Source organism: Phasianus colchicus, chromosome 20 (assembly GCF_987193195.1).
Source record: "Phasianus colchicus chromosome 20, bPhaCol1.hap1.1, whole genome shotgun sequence".
Taxonomy (NCBI): Eukaryota; Metazoa; Chordata; class Aves; order Galliformes; family Phasianidae; genus Phasianus; species Phasianus colchicus.
In genome coordinates, this window is record NC_143455.1 from 4,358,000 (window position 1) to 4,381,384 (window position 23,385).

A 23,385-nucleotide genomic window follows, 5' to 3' on the forward strand; every position below is an offset into this window, starting at 1 on the left:
TGTCTCTGCAGCTGATTTTTTTTTTTTCCTTTAATGCAACATACCCAAAATTCATGATTCTGAGAATTCGATCTTGTCCAGTTCAGTTGGATGACGTGCTTTTACTGAGGGTTTTTGCTTTTGTAAACAGGAAGCACTGATGCTGGCAAATTCACAGTCTTTGTGCCACCTTCTTGAAAGTGTTTTTTTCCTTTTCTCTGAAGGTGCTCTGCTGGAAAAGAAGGTGGAAATGGACAAGCGTGGAATGGGAGTGACCGACTATAATGGAATGGTCACCAAACCCCTTGGCTGCCGCCCACCACCAATCTCCAAAGAGTCTTCCATGGACCGCCCCACCTTCCTTGACAAGGTAGGTCAGAAGTATGATACACAGGTTAAGACTGTACACTGGAGAAACACCATTGAATCCTACTGAATGCTTCAGTATTTTAGAAAAGTCAGGAATGAGGAGCTGAGGTGTTTTTAAGTCAAAGAGCAGACGCAGTCGTAAACAGCTTCTCAGATGAGCTTCCTTTTCTGTGGTCACATATGACAAATTTTCCAGTTTTCATTGCACTTTTTCATTGTGCAATGAATGAGGGTTGAGGCGTCAGTGGTGTCCAAGATTCAAAGTGCCTGAAGAACAGAACGTAGGGAAAAGTGCAGCCAGATCTTCAGTAGGAAATGGGAGTGACAGCCTGACGCAGTGCCCTACAAATAGACTCAGCAAAACACCTCAGAATCCCTCCCACCCAGAATTGTTCATGAGGAGTGAGCATTCTGTGGTGCCAGTCTTTATTTCGTGAGTTATCTGAAATGTCTGTAAAAGTTGATATTATTTTTCAGTTGCAGAAAGCAGTGCCTTTTTTACAAGCTGTGCTGAAACCAGTTCACTTTACATAAGCTGTTTACAGGATGTGAGACAGAATGATAGGTAGTCTTATTAACAGACTGTATTAAAATCTATGCTGGCCAGGAATAATCATTCTTTCCAATTGTCCATCCTTCTTACAGTGTTAAGTATAGCATTACGGTTGAAGTTAAGGTGTGAGCTGTGACAGATCCCAGGTATTGTATTAAGAAAATCAGCCTGGCACTGCACTAGGACACTAGGTATCACTGTATGTCCATCATAGCCTTGCTCCCTACTATGTGAGGCTTTACCTGGCTCTTCTTTTTCTCTTCCTGCCACTTAAAATTCATTCTTAACAGTAACCAATTATTTGTTTGTGTCCAACCTCAATGAGTGTGTTAATTGAAAGATCCCTCTCATCATGGAGGTCACAGAATTAGTGCATGCATGCCATTTTCTTCTCTTAAATAGCAATATCTTGTGCAGCACATTTATTGCAGAAGGGAGGGGTGTATTATGTGCAGCATAACACATAATTATGGAAACATATGTTAAACACAGGTATTGAGAAGGGAATACTAGAATGATTAGTATTCATACAGCAAGTAAAATCTGTCAGTCTAGGCATAATCTGTCACAGTGACTTTAATATGACAAAGGAAATAATCCCAAACTATATTTGTTAGTGTTGAGCAACTTGCTAAGTGAATTAAACAAATACAGCTTCTTCACTAAGAATAGATTTTTTTCCCCTATGATATTCTCTCTGTATTTACATCTCATGATACTGGAGTAGCTCTTTTCCAGAGCCTTTTTGCCCTTCAGGGTAATGCTTCAGAGCACAAACCTGGGGCTGCCTCTCTTTCTGATGAGGTCATCTTTTCCGTGGTTGGTGCCACAGCTGCACAAAACAATCTAGCTGATGTTCCTTATTTTACCTGTTGTCTTGCCCTTATCTTTTCCTCAGCTTTGGTCTTCCATGAGTTATGCAAGGTTCTTCTTCAAGAAGTTATAAGCTAGGTTACTGTGCTCAGTGCTGCCTCAATCAGCTGATTCTGTAAGCACTTAATTCATGTATTCTTTATTCTGTGTCACACAGAGTCAGTCTTTGGCACTCAGTGCTTTGTTAATTGTATTATTTTTTCAGGAAATTACCTTGCTCTGTAGCACCATAAAAGGAGAAAGGAGAAAATCCAGTGGCTTTGAGAAAACAAAAATCCAGCCTAGCAGTACCCTGATACGTGATCTCAGCCACGTTATTTTATACTTGGTGGCAAGCATGCTGTGCTTAGGCATCAGGTTTGCTTGAAGACGTTACATGATGTCTTCTGGAGACATCAAGTTTGTAAGAAATGCATGTAAGGTGTTCCTGGCAGCATCCTGAAGGATAGCAGAAGTAAGCCTGTTGTGTTTCATTGGCTCTTTTCTGAAACTAACTGGGCTTGGTCTTGGAGGCACTCCTGAGCACTAGAACTCAAGTTTGGTAGATTTTATTTTGTCTTTTACTTTGTTTCTCTACCTTCTCTTTTTTATGCTTTCTCACACATCACCAGCATAGAATCCTATCTTCCTTGGCCTGGTGCTGCTTGCAAATATCCTCCCAAATTCTTGAGCATGTAGGAAATTCTCTCCTTGAAAATTAAGCCCCTTTCACTGTTGTTTTGGTCTTCAATCTGCTCTGTTTCTCTGCTGTTAAGGTTTAAAAGTCTTGGTGGTTGTTGACTGCCGTCATGGTTTTCCACAAACACTCTACTTGTCTGCACTGTTCTCTTGTTTCTAGTTCAAATATAGCGTTTGCTGGATTTTTTTCCAGCTTCTTCCTCGCATTCTGGTCCCACTTGTCGCTCCTCAGTGTCAGTTTTTTTGTCTTTGGGATAACAGATGAGGTATTTCATCCTTATGCAGGACCGCTTTTTGAGGTCCTTCATTCATGAAGTGACAGTTGTTATGGGCAGCTGACTGCCAAGGCATCCAGGAATCCTCTGCTAAATTGCCCATAGCTCGTAGCACCAAAATATCTTAACAGTGCTTGCATTCTGTCATATCTTGTACATGGAACTGTTGTGAGACCTTCCAGTGTCCTGAAAGTAATGTTTTGTTGGGCATAAGGGCGGTGCATTTTGTTCAATAAATGTAGAAGGAAATACTGCCTCTGGTAGCATTGTGCAGCTGTGTCAAGTCCTTTCCATGAAGTTAAATGCAGTGCTGGATTGAGCATCATTTTAACAATTCATATGCAGGAGGGTTGCTGAATTGTTTCACCTCAGGGAGAAATGTAACATCCATTTGTGAGAGCATCACTGAAGAGAGATGACAGGAAAAGTTGGGTTAGAAAATACTACTTTTTAAGAAATAGTGCAGAAAAAGTCTGAAAAATAATGGGTAACGAGCCACTGTCTGGAGTGAAGGTATCACCTGGTCTGGATTGAGAATGGCTGAATACTTGATGTGAAGTGAATTGATTTTTGGCCCCAGCTGTAGGGCACAGAGTTGTGCAGCAGTCTGCCTCTTGCATTAAGTAAAATTCAGAAAATCAAACCCGAGTGAATGCAAACAATGTGTTAGAAACAAAACCAAAGACACGTGCTGTAGGTCAGCCAGAAAACATGCTCAAGGTGACGGTGGTCCAGAGCAGAAATCAGATGCCCAAATCTCTAGCATGGCTGTCCTTCACCTCCTCCAGCAGTGCCTCATTCCAGAAGGAGGAAAAAGAATATCAGTGGGATGATATTTGAGTAATCTGGGGCATGGGAAGGGATTGCATTGGTCTCTTTTGGTCAGCAGTTCTGTTCACAAAGGAAACAATGGCACCTGAAAGAGAGAGCACACGGAGCTTGAAATGATTTTCACTTTAAAGAGAGAGGGGCAGAATTGGAAACACATGTCTGTGATCAGAGCAGAAATCCTTGAACCTGTTACTGTCATGCAGGCTGCAGTTGTTTGTAGAGTGTGACTGATGTCCAGTAGAATGTAAAATATCTTGAGCTGAAAGGCCTTGGGGATATCATTAGAAAATGTCAGTGTCCCCCTAGGACAGTCAGATAGCATGTCAAGTGTCAGTGTGCCTGGTAGCAGAGAAACTTTGTTTGCATCAAAGGAGAACTGTTGAAAATGCATTTCTCAAGATTATCTTAGGACGTGAAATTCCCTGAGATCCCTGCTGCATGAGGCCGTTTGTTTGGCTATCTGCTATGAGGACAGGGCTGCTTTGCTAACAAAGGAGGATTGGATTTAACGACTGATCTAACCTAACTCCCCACCTATACAAAGGCCTTTCTTTGCACTGAAAACATTGCTTGAAAAACACCAGTCTGGTATACTGCAAATGAAAGAGCTTTGCTCTCTGCCTGCTTTTGGAGCCGTGCTTTGTAACCAGCACTGTTTGATGGTGCCTGCTGCAGGCTGCCCACACATCAAAGCCCAGCATGAGACAGAGCTGACTGCCCCACCACAGTGCTGCCCACATAGCTACCTGTTAGACTGGGGATTATGGGATGTACTGTGTTTTCTGCTATGCTGTTTGCCCCCCACAGGGGCTGCGTTGTTTGCATCACATCCGTGTTCAACCCTGGTTCCCTGCAGCCTTGTTAGGAGGCTGCTCCTTACGTGCCTCCTCCTGGGGGTTTGGGCAGTGCCCTCGTGGCTTTCCTAGCACAGCCACACAGACAACATCATCAGTATTGGTTTTAAGTATCTGTGCTCCGTGGGTGCCGGTAGTGTTTCAGACTGGATATTAATAAGTCACCGCTGTGAGAATATTAAAAGAGGCTCATGTGTCTGAGTTAGGAAAGGGGATTAATGCAAAAATGTTTTCTTACAAACAGAGCTGTGATGTGGAACCAAATGCAGGCTGGTGTCAGGTTCACGTATCGAGCCTGTCAGGGTTAGCAGGAGCACTGCACTGCCTGTCTGTGCTCTGCTTTGGGAGTTCAGCAGAGTAATGCAGACCTCCCCAAACCCTGTGAGGTCTCTCCCCATCCCAGTGTTAGCTCTGGGTGGCTCGAGCCCTCCTTTCCTGCCGGGAGGTAGAAGAGGGTGGTTGTGCATTTGTGGATTAATTGCGACAAAGTAAAGAAAAACAGTACCTTAATGCTGTTTCTCTTTCTCTTCTTCCTTCACCCCATGCTTTTCATTCCCATCATTCATATCTCTTTTTTTTTTAATTATTATTATTTTTAATATACACACATTTTTTTTATTTTTGCTCATCCACGCCCCTTTATATTCTCATGGGCAACTGTTCTGTGTGCTGCTCACTCCCGGGCACTGCACGCAGCTCACCCTTTCTTTCTCCAATCAGGATGGCGGCCTAGTGGAAGAGCCCACTACTTCACCATTTTTGCCTTCACCAAGCCTGAAGCTCCCCCTTTCAAACAGTGCACTCCCTAATCAGACCCTGGGCGGGATTGCCTCAGGGCTGGGCATGCAAAACTTGAATTCTTCTCGACAGGTAAGGCTGTTCAGAGAGGTCACAGCTTGAGTTGCAGCGCTCGGACTCGCAGCTCGCGCCTGTCCCTTCCCCTTGGAAATGAGGCTTTGAACTGAAAAATGCACACAAAGTCTTTGTTCACTTGAAATATCAGTGAAGAAGCTACCTGCTGTGTAAACATTTCACGTTATAGGACATAAAACAACTGCTTGGTTGTAATTAGCCTGCTAATTACACGCATCCATTGAGAAGAGGCTGTAGTGTTACGGATTTATACCAGCAAACCCCAGTGTAGCTCAGCCTTGATTGATGTGAGGTTTCTTTTTTGAGGCACTGCTAATTGTCACAGACTTTAAGACAGAGACGTTGCTCTAATTCATCTTTCCTGGCTGGAGTAATTATTCAGTGATGAGATGGGTGAGAAGTGATGCGGTTTTATTTATTCATGTCATAAATGTCAAGGCAGCTCCCAGCTTTGACAGGTGGTAGGAAAGGAGCTGTGCTTTCTCTGGTCAAACGCAGCATCGTGCAGGAGGGAAGTTTTGGCCCCTGGGTAGAACACAATGCAAGGACAGGAGAAGGGAGAGGAGGTGAAGGGGAAGATTCGTAAACAGAATGAGATGGAGAGGTCATGGACTACTCTTGTTTATGTAGAAGTTAATCTTGCTGTATAAATTGAAGTACTAGTTAAAATAAGAAAAAGAAATATATATATATGTATACATATATTGTTCTATTGTGGCTTCTATTATGTATATTCTAAGTTAGTTTCCTAAAGGCAGTACTTGTTCAGCACTTACAACCCATTACCCATATCAGAAGTGGAGGCAGCTCTAATAGCACATCTATTATCAGTGGGTTTGTAAAATGAATATGTATAAAAACTGCCTAGATAACTTAACGACTAGAATGTGAGTTTAATGACTTCATTCTCCTGTTCGTTCCTGCATAATTACAAATATTTTTGTGAGTTCTTTTCATTGCTCATCTTGTGACCTCCAGCCTTATGCATCCTTATAGAAGAGATCTTCACCTTCAGCTGCCTTTTGTTCTGACACAGTACAAAGTTTTGGCAGGTTTGGGGTGTTGTTGGGTGTATGGTAGAGCTTGCAGTCCCCGATTCTGAGCCTTGTTATCAACAAGGCTTCCCGCAGAAAAGTCCTGGATTCTTTTTCTGTGCCAGTCACTGGGGGTAAAGGCTGCACAAATGAGGAACTCTGAGCTTCTATGTTGAGTGAAGTGTTTCAAGGCTGATGTCTTTTTGTCCTGTTGCAGATACCGAGTGGCAATCTGGGTATGTTTGGCAATAGCGGAGCAGCACAAGCCAGGACCATGCAACAGCCGCAGCAACCGCCAGTGCAACCTCTTAATTCATCCCAGCCTAGTCTTCGTGCTCAAGTGCCTCAGTTTCTATCCCCTCAGGTGAGATGGGAGCTTCCAGCCTTATGTTCTCCCTTTTCCTAGAATTCTCCCATGTGATTTCTGCTCTGCACGCTCATTCAGTGATGATCCTGAGGCTCTGCAGCCGTTAAGCATGTTACATGGTGAAATGTTCTTCCCTGTGTGTAATCTGTGTATGCAGATCCTCTCGCTCCTTTTTGCAGAAGGCAGTGTTCCTGGAAAGCTGAGGGCTTTATTCCCTTTTTTTCTCTTCTCCTTTCTGTAAATGCACGTGTGAGTGTTGTTACTAAGAACTACTTAGAGCCTGTTGTTATTTTTTTAATGATTTATTACTCAATTATACAATAGTAATATTATTCAGCTGATGCCTTGTGACTCTTTCTTACATCTTACAAGCTACCAGCGTTAAAAGTGAATAAACAGTGCTTAATACACTGCTCTTCCTTAGGTTCAAGCACAGCTTTTGCAGTTTGCAGCAAAAAACATTGGTCTCAACCCTGCACTATTAACCTCGCCAATTAATCCTCAGCATATGACGATGTTGAACCAGCTCTATCAGCTGCAGCTGGTAAGTGTGAAAACCTGGCAAGTAAGCTCTAAGTGTGAATGGAATGCATGAAGGTAAAATAAGAGAGCAGCAATGAAATCTTTAAACGGACATGGCAGATATTTAAAGCAATTAGATAGTGATTTCTTTGGAAGAGCTCCTTTTCAAAGAAACAAAACCATGGTTTTTGCCTCAGGCTTTGTGGAATAATTATCCTTTACAGCATATCAGGGGAACTAAAAAGTCTTGTTGCAACTGTATATTATCAAACAGCACTAAATCTGCCTGTTACAGTCAAACACGTGCAACTCATTGACCAACTGGGAAATTAGTGTCACAACATAACAAGACAGAAAGCTTGGCAGTGTCATTCACCTGAGTTATGTAAGAACTGCATTCCATTACCTCACTAGACAATAAAGTGCGTGGTGCAGTTCCTGTCATTAATGGTATGAATGTTAATCACGCCGTAAGGACTGCTTGTTTTTGGAAAGTTGTGTCTTTGCTACATTTGCACATGTATGTTTTATTTAATCACATATTATGGGTCTCTTTAAAAGCTGTATTCTGTGCTAGCAGTTTGTTAGTGTTTGCTTGTATTAAATATAAAATTGTGGTTGACAGACTACCTTCATTACTGATGTCATGTGCTGGTCTAACTCTTCTCTTAGTAACAAGATTTGGTATTTCATGTCTGACCATATGTCCCAGTTTTGAGCAGCACAGCACTGCTCTCATGCCATGACATTGGTTGGACAGTACAAAGCTACTTGGGAAATACCTGTACAGAACTCCTTTGGATTTTGAATTCAGATGATTCAGGGAAATGATACCTTGCCCAGTGAATGACAATAAAGTTGCAGGATTTTTCTGGAGTAAAATCACACAACCAGTGAAATACAGTGTGCTATCAGAACAACAACAACAAAAAAAAACAACTAATACAAAATAACTGTTGATATTTACCCAGTTTGGATAACTTTATAATCTTATGTGTTATTTTGTCCTTTGTTTGGCACATTTTTCAGAAGGAAAACACATTCCTGTGTTGAATGAATCCTTATTGCTGGTGAACTTACTCAGTAGCCTGTTTGATTTAAAGAGAAACAATGCTGAACTTAAACAAATGCATTTTGTAATATGTTCTTAACAAGATCATTACATTTGCTTCATTGTGTGTTTTCAGAGAACTCCAATGCTTCTTCCTTATTGTGTATCATACCAGATCAGCTCAGGCAAGCTTGTTTAGGATTCTTGTATATGTTAGAGTCTCTGACCTCTGGTTTCCATCCCGTAGGCGTACCAACGTTTACAAATCCAGCAGCAGATGTTACAGGCTCAGCGTAATGTTTCCGGACCCATGAGACAACAGGAGCAGCAAGTAGGTTTGGTTGCCAATTCAGTTCCACCATCAGAGTTCGGCTTCAAAAGCTTAAAGAGATGGAACACGATACCAAACCAGTTAGAGCATCCTTAGAAACAATAATAGAGTGCATGGTTTGAGTAGTGGGAGGGTAAGAGTGCTGGGGGGATAAAGCTACTTCACAGCACTCAGTTGTTGGAGGAAAGCTCTTCAGCACTTAATTCAGTCTGTTTTTATTTGTAAAGAGATCTATCTAAGGGTAGAAAAAGCCATAAGAAATCTTAAGTCATTGCGAATCGAGCAGTTACTGATTTGTTCTCTTTTGTTGCCAGGTTGCACGTACAATCAATAACATGCAGCAGCAGATCCAGCAGCACCAGCGCCAGCTGGCCCAGGCCCTGCTTATGAAGCAGCAGCCTCCCCCTCCACATCTATCTTTGCACCCCTCTGCAGGCAAATCAGCCATGGATAGCTTTTCACCCCATCCCCAGGCTCCCGGCCTTCCTGACCTGCAGACCAAAGAGCAACAGTCTTCACCGAACACCTTTGCTCCTTACCCTCTTGGTATGTGTCCTTCCTCAAAGCAGTTCCATATGCAAAAGGCAGAGGGAGTGTTTGTCATTATTTTATCCTTCAGTACGAGCTCTACAGTAATAAATATAAAAGAAATGCGTATTAAATATTGTTGAAATGGCTAAACAAAGCTGTGGTTTTGATGCTAGCGATCTGAATGCTTTGCAGAACAGAAGATTTGCTAATTACTTATCTAGGTACGTAGCCCTTCGTGAATTTAATACTAAAATCTAAAATGAACAGATATTATCTATGAACAGTCACTTGAAATCTCCTTTCCACTCTAATCAGGACTGGTGAATCATCAGCTTTGGTCAGTGCGTTTCGAGACAGATGCAGATGGGTTTGATGGAATGCAGAGTGTTGTGGAGATGATTGGATGTTTTGAAAATATGACTGCTGAGTTTAAAATGCAATTCTTTGGTCAATTTAAAGGCATGATTCAAGAGACATCTTCAAAAACATAAAAGCTAGCTTCTAAGAAGTGGTATGTGCACGTGGTTAATGCAAGAAATAATCAACTTGTGTTGGATAAAAAAAGATCCTTAAACACTAAGAATCGTTTATTTGCTCCATGGGAAGTAGGATACTGGAAAAAAATTGTCCAGGAAATTTGTGAAATCTTCTTCACTGGGCTTTTTGTGGTAGGTGATACACAGATCTGTCAAGTGTGATCTGTGTCAAAAGAAATGTACTGAGAGCCTTGAGATGGTGACAGAAAAACCCTTCAGACCTGTTCTTCATGACTGTTTGCTATATGCCATAGACTTTATGAAGTAGGAGAATTAATGTAATCTCTTTGTGCCTCTTTTTATGCTGCATATGATAGAATTGCCAAGCTTTGTCTTCCATTCAGAAGTTAAGAAGGTGATTCTCACCACTATGGGGAGCTGTTATAGCAGGGAGCATCAGAAGGCAAAAGAATTTGTGGAGTGTGAGAGGTTTTTACCATATCAGCTTCCTGTGTTCTGCTGACGTGCAGGATTGTATATCAAAAAGGACCCAGATCTGTGTCACTGAAACAGATTAAAATGATTCCCTACATATATATTATGTGTATACTTCCTGAAAACCATTGGGGTGGTTTTTTTCAACCTACTTCTGTGGATATATTCACACAGCAGAATACCTGCTGCATCAAAAAGCAGCTCTTCATGTTACCTTTGAGTTAATTACTTGAAGATTTTTTAAATGTTGCCAGCAAATCAGAATGGCAGACATCACAGGAGTACGCTGGTGAGACGTTCAGAACACTTTGGCTTAGCAATGGAATGTTGCAAATTCTTCACTGGTTTAAACTTAGCATTCCAGTGCATTCTTTCAGAATGCCTTTTCTGGGACAAGGAAAGAGGCTGCAAGTAGAAATACCGACAGATATAAAATATATCCCTACCTTTTAATTTATTTTTTCCTTTTAGCAATGTTTTAATGTTTCCTGAACTCATAGGAATGTTATTCTAAGTGAGTGTTCTGAGAGCAGATTGAAAACATGCATATTGAATCTCTGTATAAATGTCTAAATAAAGACATATTTAATAATTCCTTTAGCTGGATTGATAAGCAAAGACACCTTTTTTAATCCTCCAGTGTATCAGGGATGTCTAACGACCTGTTTTCCTTCAGCTGGACTGAACCCGAACATGAATGTAAATAACATGGACATAACTGGTGGTTTGTCAGTGAAGGACACTTCTCAGTCCCAGTCTCGCCTTCCTCAGTGGACACACCCCAACTCAATGGATAATCTGTCTAGTGCTGCTTCTTCTCTTGACCAGAACTCCAGCAAGCACGGTACGTCCCATTTAGTTTCTAGGTCAGTTGGGCTTTTTGGAAGTTGACTCACATTGCAATTATCAATCTTTTCCCATTTTGCTCTTTTCTTTGAGTGCAGGTAGTGGTACAGAGGCACTCTTTAAGACATTAAGATTTCTGTAGCCACATTGAGCAGGGTATTGAAATTCTTGCACATACAACTTCCTACATGCAGACCTTTCTGGTTCTTTTGTTTAGGGAATTTTATTGCTGGGAACTTGGAGTTCAAATAAAACAGCCATCAGTGTTTGCAGCATGTGCAAGTATTACATTAGAACACGATGCTCTGTTAACTCTCTTGTATCCTGTTTTTTATTATAAGCAGCCTGAATTATTTCTCTTTTACAGTAGTTTCTTCTTCTGCAAAAAATATACTATAGATACTGTACTGCTTATGCCCAATTGTTGTCGATATTTCAAATCACAGGAACATGGAATGGCGTAGGTTGGAATGGGCCATAAAGATCATCTAGTTCTTCTCCCACTCCGTTGGCACATCTGGGATTGTCCCGAGCCAAGTGCAGCACCTTTGCACATGGCCTTGTTGAACCTCATTAGGTTCTCATGTGCCCACTTTCCAAGCCTGCTCAGGTCCCTCTGAATGCCATCTCTTCCTTTCTATTGTCAGCCACACCGCTCAGCTTGGTGTCATCAGCAAAGTGCTGAGGGTGCACTTGATCCCACAGTCTGTGTCACTGACAAAGATGTTGAAGAGCAGCGGTCTCAAGATGGTTCCCTGGGGGTCCCCACTTGTGGCTGGCCTCCAGTTGGACATAGAGCTGTTGACCACAGCTCTTTGGATGTGACCATCAACCCACCCCTGCTTCCACTGCCTGTACATCTCCTTGTGCCTTGATTTGACCAGCAGGGCATTGCTCTGCTGTGCTGTCAGTAGCAAATAACCTAGAGAATGACAAGAAGGGGACGTGCCTGCAATGATATCATGTAACATGCTGCCTCAGCAAATTCCTATTTACCATCACTGTGATTATTTGAATTACTTACTCTCTTTCTGGCAGTAACCCAAGTTTCCTTAGCTAGCTTGAGAGTCTAGATCTTACCAGCCGTGTATTCACAGCTATAACTCCTAGTAAGGCTTCGGAGGCTGTTGCTTATTGTGTTTATATTTTATTTATTACTTACTGGTGAAATCCCGTCCTCCAAATTAATCCAACTCCTAACCAAAGCATTTCCATTTCATTCATTACAGGTGCTATACCTGGAGGTTTAAGCATTGGTCCTCCGGGAAAGTCCTCCATTGATGACTCTTACGGCCGCTATGATCTGATTCAGAACAGTGAGTCGCCTGCCAGCCCACCTGTAGCTGTTCCTCACAGCTGGTCACGTGCCAAAACTGATAGTGATAAGATCTCCAATGGCTCCAGCATAAACTGGCCACCAGGTAACAAAATGCAAAGCATTTGTGTTCACCTAATGTCATTAAAGTGCATTCTGCATTGTATTTATTGAATCCCTATGCCTCCTGATAGGAAGAATTAAACTTTGGAGAACTGTGATTTCATGTGCTTTTGTTTTTATTATATTTGGAACAGAATTTCATCCAGGAGTGCCATGGAAAGGACTACAGAATATTGATCCTGAAAATGACCCTGATGTTACTCCTGGAAGTGTTCCAACAGGGCCGACCATAAACACCACGATACAGGATGTTAATCGCTATCTTCTCAAGAGTGGAGGTAAACACACACGTTACTTTCATGTCTGTATTTACTTTCTTCTTTCCAACAAAGATGACTTCCTATAATATGAGTGTAGGACGTTTTTGCACGTAATCCTTACCTACAGAAGCTTCTGCTCTGAACTTTCACTCACAATCCAGAAACACACGATATGGGACTATGATGTTTCTGGTTTTACTTGGGAATGCAAATATTTTTATGTTGAGAAGGGCTCTGAGATGTAATATAAACTTTTGTGGTCACTGGAAGTTTTTATAACATATATAATTCCTACCAATTTGTTTTGAACAAGATTCTTCTCTCCATTCTGACCAACCCCCTGCACTTCAGGAAATACTTAAGAAGTCACAATATAAAAGTTCCACAGCTGTGGAGGCAGCAGGCTTCTGTCACATGTGATTGTGGCTTTGTTAGGAGATCACTCAGGAAAATAAATGAGAGCTGTTTTATCCCCAAAACCATCAAAGAGAAAGAAAAGAAAAAAAATAAAAAGGGATTAACTTGTTAACTACAGTTTCTCAGTGCTATTTCCATTCCTTTTGTCTTGGCAGACAGAACTAAAAGTATTCTCTAAGAGAACAATAAACTACTGGGACTGTGCAACTTACTAGTAGATGTACTGGAAGGGGATCGTAGGAAAGATGGCTCAGTTTAATTGTGATCAGTGTGCCTTAATAGGCAAGTTCTGTATACTCTATTAAAATAAACACTGTATATGGACAGGAGTATTATAATCAAGGCTGTCAAGAAGGAGCTGTCAGGATTTTGTTATGGTAGATAGCTACGTCTGTGATACCTGCAAAGCTTGTAAGTCAGAATTCAGACAGAAACCAGTTTCCAGCTCTGGAATGCATTAGCTCAAGTGAAGGGATGTGAAATATGAGGGAGGAGGGTTTTCCACTGCCTTGAGTGATTTTGAGTTGCCTCTGAGATGTTTCTTCTGCAGGTCTTCTTCACAAAACGCAGTTGTACATCAGCTCTGTGTGTATATAATCTGTCTTGGAATGAAGAAATAGTTGTTCCACTTGCAGAGGGTCAATATAGATGATCTCTGCAGAATAAACAGTCTGTTGGGAGACAAAACCCCGTGAAAAGCAGTGGCTGCTGGGGGTCCATAATATCCTTCCTTACCTGTTGGCTTTTTATCTTCCTAAATATGAATAATATAATTTAAATGCAAACTGTAGTTGCTGAGTTTTCTTTATGCTCACGTAACTTGGGTGTTTGTTTCTGTCATTGCTGGCACTCCTTCAAATGAGACGAGGATTTTCATGACATCCTGCCAGGAAAAGGCTCTTTGAATACTGCATCTTGAATGTGGTGGTTCACAGATTGTATTAATAGAGCTGAAACCCCTACACAGGGTTAGGCTGTGGCTGCTACACTGAACACTTAGGCAAAACCAAAGTGTTGGGTTTGGTTGTTGTTTTGCCCTGGTTGATAATGATGCCTTAGCCGTGGGCAGTCAGGGCTGCTTTCAGCTCTTTGGGCATACAGGGCTCTGAATCTGGTGTAATTTCTTTACCCCCAGCCTTCCTCAGGGATGTCTGCGTGGGGAGTAGATTATTTCCAGAGAGGGCCTTAATAGAGGGTTATTTTGCACGAGTCTGATGTCTGTATGTGTATCTCGAGGAGCACAGTGAGTCTGGGTAAGGTGAGGTTGCATTGGTTTGTGTTCCAGTTGAGTATTCGTAGCCCTTTGGATTTTTGTTGATCTGTGAGGGTTAAGATTGCCCTTTAATTTCCTCTGTTCTACCCCAGTAGACCACTTTGTCTTCTTCCAAAGTGCTCACCTGTCTTTCTTAGTCAAGTAAAGATGTTTCAGTATCTCAGTATACCTGCATATGTCAGGAATGATAAGTCACCTGGGATACATACTTAATTTTGTTGCTGGCTAGAGAGAATATCTGCACTTCTTCTGGTCTTTATAATGAACATATTTTATTTTATGTTCAGTTTCTTTCATTTGCTGCCAGGAAGGAAATTGTGTGTATGCACAGATAGCTGCTCAGATTGTAAATGATTTACCAAGATGGTTTCAGGCTATTTCGTTTAATGTTATTAGTTTGAGAAGAGTTTGCTAAAATATATCCTTGCTTTACTGAAAGTCTGCAAAAATCTAAAGATGTTTGTGGGCATTAGAATATAGGAGAAGTGCTTACCTCAAGTAATTTAGGACGAATCACCCGTGGTAAGAGGTTAGTTTATCATATACATTTATGTTCATCTGTAGCTGTCATTGCTCAAGTCAGCCAGTGAAGCACCCTTATAAATGGAGCCTGTTCCTTGAGACTGAACGGTTTAATGCTGATTTTGTTTTAGTTGTGTGTCTTAAAGGAAATGCAGAATTTATCTTCTGCGCAGGCACTAATACATGTACTACTGTGCCAGCTTTCTTTTCTCTTCTACTAAAGACTTCTGCTTCACTTTCTCATGCTTTCTGTAACATTTCATTCCTAGACGTCAGAGACCAGGCTGATTAAGGAAAATGCCTTGCATGGTTTGTATTTGCACATAATAGATTTGCTTATGTCGCACCAAACATCATTATGCCCATCTTTCTTAGTTGCTTCTCTGCTGGTTCTGCAGGGTCATCCCCAACATCATCTCAGAATGCCACGCTGCCTTCATCGAGTGCCTGGCCGCTTAGTGCCTCCGGCTACAGTAGCTCTTTCAGCAGCATTGCATCCGCACCTAGCATTGCAGGTACGAAAAATGGCCTTTCTACTTTCACATCTCTCTGCATCCTGAGAAAAAAAGGCCCTAGAAAGTGCTGTCCGTGTTACTGCAGTGGTGCTGCTATAGGCAGAAGCACACTTTGTAGTGCTGCACGAGGTAGGCAGCATTTCTGGAGGCTCTGTTGGGGAGCATTGTATGGTATGCCTGGAGGTGTGCTAAGGAAAATGTATTTATTCCACTTGATGCCAAATGCCATTACTCCGTGTTGGCATTGAGGTGCCTTAATGACTATTTCCATTGCATCTTGGCAGAGAAACGTTCCGTTCTCTAGCAAGAGAGTCACTGCCAAGGTCCCGTACCCTTCCAGTGAGAGCTGATGTGATTTTTTGGTTCACAAACTCACTGCTAACTGTGAAATATCTTCAGCTCGGGAGAAGGTTTGGTTGTACCTCAAGAAGGATGCTCTGCCTGGGAATGGGGTTGGAGCTGGGGCTCTATCTATTGAGGAAAGCTTCCTCAAGAGTGTATGTTCTTAATGTTTTCCCTTCCTTAAGGAGAAATAAATGAGTAAGAAATTCTGAGCTTTCTCTCCTTGCAAATAATAGAAAACTGGCTATGTAAATATCCTGTTTGTTCCATTCTAAAAACGTGTAGGGGCTATTGCATGGATTGTATTGCCATTTTCATATCTAATTAGTGAAGAATCTCCACTGCTTTGAACAAACGAACCCCAGACTCCCAAGGCATACTGCAGATTGCAAAGCAAAAAGCATTCTGTTTGAAATGCTTGCTTCACTGAAAGGAAAAGAAAGGGATGGCTTGCTTTCTTTTATCTGCCATGCATTCCTGCTCTATTTACTTGTGTTTTTTGCAGTCTCATCTAATCTTTGTGTTAACCCTATGAGAATTAGTGACATAGCAATGTCTAACCTGTGCATGCATTGTGTGCTGTGTTGCAGGCTGAGCTGCTCTGAGTTCTAAAACTCAGACTTTCCTCCTTAACCACCACTTTTTTTCCCCCTTGTTAACATCACCATCATCATTGTTCAATTATTTTTGTCACTACAACTCGCAAGAAGTGGGAGAGTGCTTACTTTTCTACTTAAATCCCTATGATTCAATATGAAATGATGGAGATAGATGATACACAGAGGCAGTTTTGAGAGTGTATATAACAGAGGCTGTGATTTGGTGACTGGTAAATTTGGTGTTAGGGCTCCTAATACAAAGGCTTCTACAACTGCGTGCCACACAGGTGAATAAAGGATTTTGGTTCAGCATCTTCATCTTCAATCAGGTTTGTGCAACTCACTGCTGAACACTACTCCTTATTCTTAGCTTTGTTTTAGTGACTTTATAAAGCTCTGATTGGACAGGAGTGGTAGTGAAGTGGTTTAAATACTGATAGGAGAAGTAAACTGAGCAGTGAGAAGTTACAGAGAGTGACAGATTGTGATCTGCTCCACTCTCCTGGAGGCTCCCACGTTATGTATGTTATTTGAATGTTCAGGAATACAATTTGTATTGGTCTTTGATCTTTGAAATTTTAATAGTATATCAGAAGAACGTGTGGATGTGCTGCTTACTTTACATTACATAAAATGAGTTGCACGGGAAAAAAAAAGTGGTTACATTCTGTTAAACCTTTGAAAGATAATCTTTAAGGCTTTCATTGTAATTTTGATGAAATGAGATTTCAAATACTTAAACTCATTTTCTGTTTTTGGGGTTCTTTTTTTTTTTAGTCACATCATCTTTTACTGAAAAGTAAGACAGGTATCTTAAAAGGGGAATTGTGCAGTAGTAGGGGGTGTTAAAATCAGCAAATAGCAAATTCTTTGAAAATGTAAATCCCAGTGTAAGGAGGTTATTGGTGTGCAGGATTTGTAGCAGTGAGTTGCTAACAGAGTGCTGTTTCATCTCTTGGAAAGTTGGAGTAACACAGCAGTGCAGAAGCTTGATTACCATTTGGTTTAACCATTGTTGCTCATTGAAAACACACAAATCTCTTATTTTCTGTTGCAGGTAAACTGTCAGACATCAAGTCTACGTGGTCCTCTGGCCCAATCTCCCACACACAAGCCTCTCTGTCCCATGAACTATGGAAGGTACCCAGAAACACTACTGCTCCTACCAGACCACCTCCGGGCTTAACCAACACCAAGCCATCATCGACGTGGGGTGCCAGTCCCCTGGGCTGGACCAGCTCTTACTCCTCTGGTACTCCTGGCTTCTGTCTTTCATAGCACCACAGCACCTTCCTTTTGTAATTGTTGGTTGGTTTTCTGTCTTACTGTAGTGAAATACCCCATAGGTGGTACATGGCACGTGTGAGCCGTGTAGGGCCTGATGGCATTGCAGGGCCGTCAGGGAATGCTGTAGTGTTTTGTGCAGACTTTTTTTTTTATTGTCTTGCTTAAATACAAAAATGAGAAACCGTGATTGTGGCGATAGAAGCATACACACTGTGTTTATTAGTGAAATACTGACAGCTTCAAAAGGAAGTGTTACACCTAATGTATCTAGCTGACTATTTTATTGATCTGTTTTCAGTAAGCTGGAAGTTAAATGTTCTTCCCTCTTCTTACCATTTATTTTGTCCATTTTCTTCACCAAAACCCCACCTGGTGGTCAGACACTGTTAGTGCCAGAGCTCCCTCTGAACACAGTGCTCACCCACGTGGCTACACAAGTACTGCAGTTTCCCACATGCCACCAATAAACATCCAGCTTGTCCAGTTTCTCATTGTAGAACACCATGTTGAAGCTGGAAGAGCAGATTTGCTGCTGGTTATGCCCTTGTATCTTCAATTGGAGCACAACCAGTGCTTGCCAGGATGTTGTGATTCACCATAAGTTTCCTTGCTGTATATGCTTTCTGCATGGTAGTGAAACGTTTTGTTGTGGAATTTGTGTTGCAGGTTCTGCATGGAGTACTGACAGCTCAGGGAGGACAAGCAGCTGGCTGGTTCTTCGTAACCTCACGCCCCAGGTGAATGAAACTGCATTCAGTGAGATGTGCAAAGCAACTTGCCATGTTCAGGAGATAATAACATTCAATTATCAGTTGGGCTGATTTGGTTCATTTGAAGGGAAAGTAATGATTCTGTGTGTGTTACAATTTCCTGTCTTCTACAGAGAGTCTGTAAGGTTTTTAAAGTGCTGTCAAATGAAGTAAGAGCTTTAAGGCTCTGCAATTAGCTGTTCAGCATGCACCATCTCTGTATGTGTAAGTTTGGAGGTGAAGGATGTTTTAAGGCAGATTCAGAGGTGTGAAATCTGCATCTCCTGTGGAGTTTTGTCTTTCTTCTGAATCTGTCAAACCCTCCAGTCTTCCCCATAGTGTCATTCACAAGGAAGGACGTAAGCTACAAAGCATCCAAAGTGGTCTTGGGGAAAATTGATTTAATTTAGGTTCTGTATGCTTTTTCCTTTAACTTACTTTAGACTTCTAGTGATAGCTATAGTTTGTACCACATGAATTGGGAAGTGTTGTGCACTGGACTTCAGGCAAGTCTTTAAAAGTGATAAGTCCTTAATGAAATTCTTACGAAGGACAAACTTCCTTTCACATCCACTTACTCTTCAGCTTACAAACTTGTTCAGCCAGCAGCCATTTAAAGTGCAGTCACAAAACCACAGGTAACCTTTTCTCCTTCTCTCTGACCAGATTGATGGTTCCACACTGCGGACACTGTGTTTGCAGCATGGCCCTCTGATAACATTCCACCTGAACCTGACACAAGGGAATGCTGTGGTCCGATACAGTTCCAAGGAAGAAGCAGCCAAGGCCCAAAAGTCTCTGCATATGTATGTTTCTGTTCTGCTTTTCTTCTGTTATGAAGCCTGTTTTATCTAGGAACCCACTTTTTTTAAGCAAGAAAATGGGCTTCTTTAGCTGTATGGGACTAATAGATATAGAATGCAAGAGTTGAAGAATGTGAGTGATATAATCAGTGGTATTAGGGAGGATTAAAAACAGGAAGAATACAAAGACTGATGTTTCAAAAGAGCACTTATCTGCTTAGAGTTAGAAGGGAATTTTCTTTATCAACAGTTTGTAGCACAAGTGTGATTAAAAACACTGATTGTAGAGGAAATATCGTTTGCTCCATGACCAAATGATAAGGGATGACCTTTCCTTAATGAAATGTTACGAAGCTGCATTCCGTAATCAGAGAAGTAACATCACCCCATCTTAGTTACATTAGTTTAGATGAGTGCATCAGGTAAGAGAAATGATGCCAGTAGCAAAATGGATATCTGATTTTGAAGATGTGTACTTATATTAAAAATGCACACAGTAAGGTCCTTATTATCAGTGATTTGGATGTAATTGTTTTTTTTAATAGGCTGTGCACAACTATAGTTCTACTGCTGGCAAGGACAGACCTGCCCTTTCTGAGTGACAGGGGCTTAGCAGTCTGTGCCGTTGGTTTGCTGGCAGGGTGACAGTGGCAAAATGCAGTGGGATTTTTGGAAGCCAGCAAGTCAGTATTGGGGTGCCAAAAGGTGCCATAGAATTATAGCAATATAGAATTGTTGGATTGGAAGGGACCTTAAAAATCATCTTGTTCCAACCCCTGCTGTGGGCTGGAAGATACATCACAGAGTCAGCAGGCTCAGGTTGGATCTCTCCCATTGGATTAGATGTGGGAATGGTTTGCTCACTCCATCCCCAGTTATGTGGTTAGCTTTGTTTTTTAAGTGAGGATCAGCAGTGAATAAAAACTTTTTCAAAATGAATTCTAAATTCTATGAAAAATCATTCCTTAAGTAGAGTGCAGACTTTCTCCTGTGGAGGTTGTTGGCTAACTGAGGTGGGCACCGCACAGCTGGCTTTGTGTTGTGTTTCATAGAGTCATAGAACGGCTTGGGTTGGAAGGGACCTCAAAGGTCATCAGTCTCCAACCCCCTGCCACATTCAGGGCCACCAACCTCCACATTTCATACTAGACCAGGCTGCCCAGGGCCCCATCCAACCTGGCCTTGAACACCTCCAGGGATGGGGTATCCTCATGCGTTTGCCTGGGTTAGATGGGTAAATAGGAAACAGTAGAGAGAAGATGCACTGTTGCGTAGGGACAGGACAAGGAGCAGTGGCCTAAAACTTGACCAGAAGTAGTTCTGTACTCTTCATGGTAAGGCTGATGGAGCACTGGAACAGGTCGCCCAGCGAGGTGGCAGAGTCTCCTCTGGAGATCTTCAAGGATGCTGACCTGTGCGACCTGCTGTGGGGACCCTGCTGTAAGCAGGGGATTGGACTCAGTGATCTCTTGATCTGTCCAACCTCAACCATTCGGTGATTTACAGAAATCTGAAATATTTCCAGAAATCCGTGCAGGGCCGTTCAATGATTGATCCTCACGAATCCCTCCCACGATATTCCATCATTCCAAGCTCCCAGTCTCACATCACCACACCTTCTATTCTCATCCCTAGGTGTGTCCTGGGTAACACTACCATCCTGGCCGAGTTCGCCGGCGAGGAGGAGGTGAACCGCTTCCTAGCACAGGGCCAACCTCTGCCTCCCACCTCCAGCTGGCAATCCAACGCCGGCAGCACGCAGCCACGCCTGGGCTCAGCCGGCTCCCACGGGCTGGTGAGGGGCGACGCCGGGCACTGGAACAGCCCCTGCTTGGGGGGCAAGGGCAGCAGCGAGCTGCTGTGGGGCGGCGTGCCCCAGTACTCCAGCAGCCTCTGGGGACCCCCCAGCGCCGACGACGGGCGAGTGATCGGGAGCCCCACGCCTCTGAATACTCTTCTTCCGGGGGATCTTCTCAGCGGGGAATCCATCTAGGAAGCGGAGAGGAAATCACAATCATCAGCACTAAAGGAAATATAAAGTTGTAACCCTTTCCAGTCCTGGGCTTGATGAAGAATCCAGCTTTAACCGATCAGACTGGCAGCCCTTTTTTTTTTTTTTTTTTTTTTTTTTTAATTTTATTTTTAGTACCTCTGTCCAATATCGACTATGAAACTGCAGAAGTCCTTGTGAACTGTTAATGCAACAGTATGGGCTCCTTTTGGTCAGTGTCACGTGCTAATGACAGGTTATATATTTTTTTTTTTTCATGGCTTTTTGTTTTATGTCGTCTTTTTATGTTTGTATGGTGATTTTAAAAACAAACTATAAAAGCTGCTTAGAATAGGTCTATCATGAAGGGCACTTTTCAGAATTTGGGCTGGAAAGGGTTATTTTATCAGCTTGGGAGGGGGGTCGGGGGTGGGGGGGGGGGAAGGGGAAATGAAAGCCTATTTAAAATGAGCCTGTGACTATTATGCACATTACCAGAGGCGGACCCAATAATCAGAAAGGGTGAAGTGTGATATTTACCATTGGTACAGACAAGTGATGAATCTGAATGGTAACTATTGACTGTACAGGTTGAAGGGGGAGGGGGGCGGGCTGGGGTATCTGTGTCCACTACTCCCATGGATCTGCCTATGCACATTACTCTCGTTTCATTACTTTTTCATGTCGTTTTTGTTAACCTCTCCCCCCCCCCTCCAAAAAAAAAAAAAAAAAAAAAAAAAGGACAAAACAGAAAAAGTTTATAAAAAAAAAAAAAACAACAAAAAAAAGAACATATCAAACATGCAAATACTTGAATCCAGCAGGCCAATAACAAAAAAATGTGAACGCTCGCTACGTCTGATGATTACACTTCCAGGTTGGCATCAGTACACCGAGACAACAGGCTCTAAGGATTTGTTTTTCAAGGTTCCGACGTTCTGTTTTCGTTTGAGCAGATGTGTGAGTGAGTGTGTGGCTGTGTGAGTGTGCCCACGCGTGGTTTAACTAAAAGCGTGTTCTCCTTTTATCCAGTATATGCTTTTGATTTGCTCATTGGTCAAATGTTTAATTGTTATTAGCTTCTAACTTTGCACTGAGTGTCCGCAGCCCTTCTTGTAGCTCATCCTATAATGTATAAAAAAAAAAAAAAGGAAAAAAAAAAAGAAAGAAACTGATAGAAGGGGCCGGCGACAATTCACGTGTAAATGTTTACTCAAGGACTCTTATCGCATTTTAAAAATGACAGTGTGTATCTCTGGAGAATAATATGTATATCTACCTTGGGCGGCTTTTTATTGTGGACTAATGCAAGGATTCCCGGAGTATTGCACCGCTGTTCCATTTGGGATATAAAGCTGAAGAAGAGATGCTCGCGTTGAACTGTGGCCATAGAGAATTGTCAAGAGCGGATGGTTCCCTTGCAAGCAGGAACAGAAACAAGCACTTGGACATTGGGGTTTGACTGCTTTTGGAGGAGCCGGGCGTTCGGCTCTCACCTGTTTACAGACCTTTTTTTGTTTTTGTTTTGTTTTTGTTTTTTTTTTTTTTTTTTTTTGGTTTCTTCTTCTCCTCCTTCAAACTTTAAAATAATAATAATAATAAAAAAAAAAATTAAAAAAAAAATTAAAAAAAAAAAAAGGAACTTTAAAAAAAAAAAAAAAGACTTCCATCGTAAAGAAAAAAAAAAAACTTATTTTCAGAATGAAGATATGCTACTTCAGAGCTCTGGGATTGAACAGTGTTGTTGTATGATTCTTTCCTTTGGCCATTGCTGTGTACTGTTTTGGTTGTTGTTTTCCTCCTCTCCGTCGGCGCGGCGAGGCGTTGTGGTCACTCTCTTGCACATGGTGGAAGATGTCTCAGGAAAGCCGGGTTTCCCGAGGAGCAACTCCACACCATTTCATGTATTTTTAAAACCCAACTCCTAGCACTGAAGATATTATTAAAAAATAATTACAAAAAAAAAAAAAAAAAAATTTAAAAAAAAATTTAAAAAAAAAAAAAGACAGTAAGAAAGAAGAAAATACCTAATCTAATGTGTAGCAGTTACATATTTACCAAATAATGGACTCAAAAAGAAAATAGATGTTTGAAGAGTGCTTTATATATTAAAAAAAAAAAAAAAAAAAAAAAAAAAAAGAAACAAAATTGCTTTATGTTTAACAAAAAAAAAAAAAAAAGAAAAAAAAAAAAAACAACCAGTTCGATGTTTTTTGATTGTTTTTAAAGGAAGAAACACAGCGGGACGACAG

The 23,385-nt window shown here is 41.7% G+C and overlaps 1 protein-coding gene across 12 annotated transcripts in view; it reads left to right on the forward strand.

The window, feature by feature from the left end:
- The window catches only part of TNRC6C (trinucleotide repeat containing adaptor 6C), an 86,702-nt gene extending 64,398 nt beyond the window's left edge, over positions 1-22,304 (forward strand). For 6 of the 12 annotated variants that reach the window (XM_090122058.1, XM_090122059.1, XM_090122049.1 and 3 more), the window contains 14 exons: positions 204-349; positions 5,109-5,282; positions 6,537-6,683; positions 7,111-7,230; positions 8,507-8,590; positions 8,905-9,136; positions 10,769-10,936; positions 12,168-12,359; positions 12,511-12,654; positions 15,247-15,363; positions 17,362-17,556; positions 18,258-18,328; positions 19,007-19,146; positions 20,779-22,304. In XM_090122058.1, coding sequence (XP_089978184.1) covers positions 204-349; positions 5,109-5,282; positions 6,537-6,683; positions 7,111-7,230; positions 8,507-8,590; positions 8,905-9,136; positions 10,769-10,936; positions 12,168-12,359; positions 12,511-12,654; positions 15,247-15,363; positions 17,362-17,556; positions 18,258-18,328; positions 19,007-19,146; positions 20,779-21,136 — 2,288 coding nt within the window. In that variant the 3' untranslated portion in view covers positions 21,137-22,304. The remainder of the gene's footprint in view (positions 1-203; positions 350-5,108; positions 5,283-6,536; positions 6,684-7,110; positions 7,231-8,506; positions 8,591-8,904; positions 9,137-10,768; positions 10,937-12,167; positions 12,360-12,510; positions 12,655-15,246; positions 15,364-17,361; positions 17,557-18,257; positions 18,329-19,006; positions 19,147-20,778) is intronic. The other 6 variants (XM_031599147.2, XM_090122053.1, XM_090122054.1 and 3 more) reach the window with 4 other exon arrangements.
- The last annotated feature ends 1,081 nt before the right edge of the window (positions 22,305-23,385 follow it).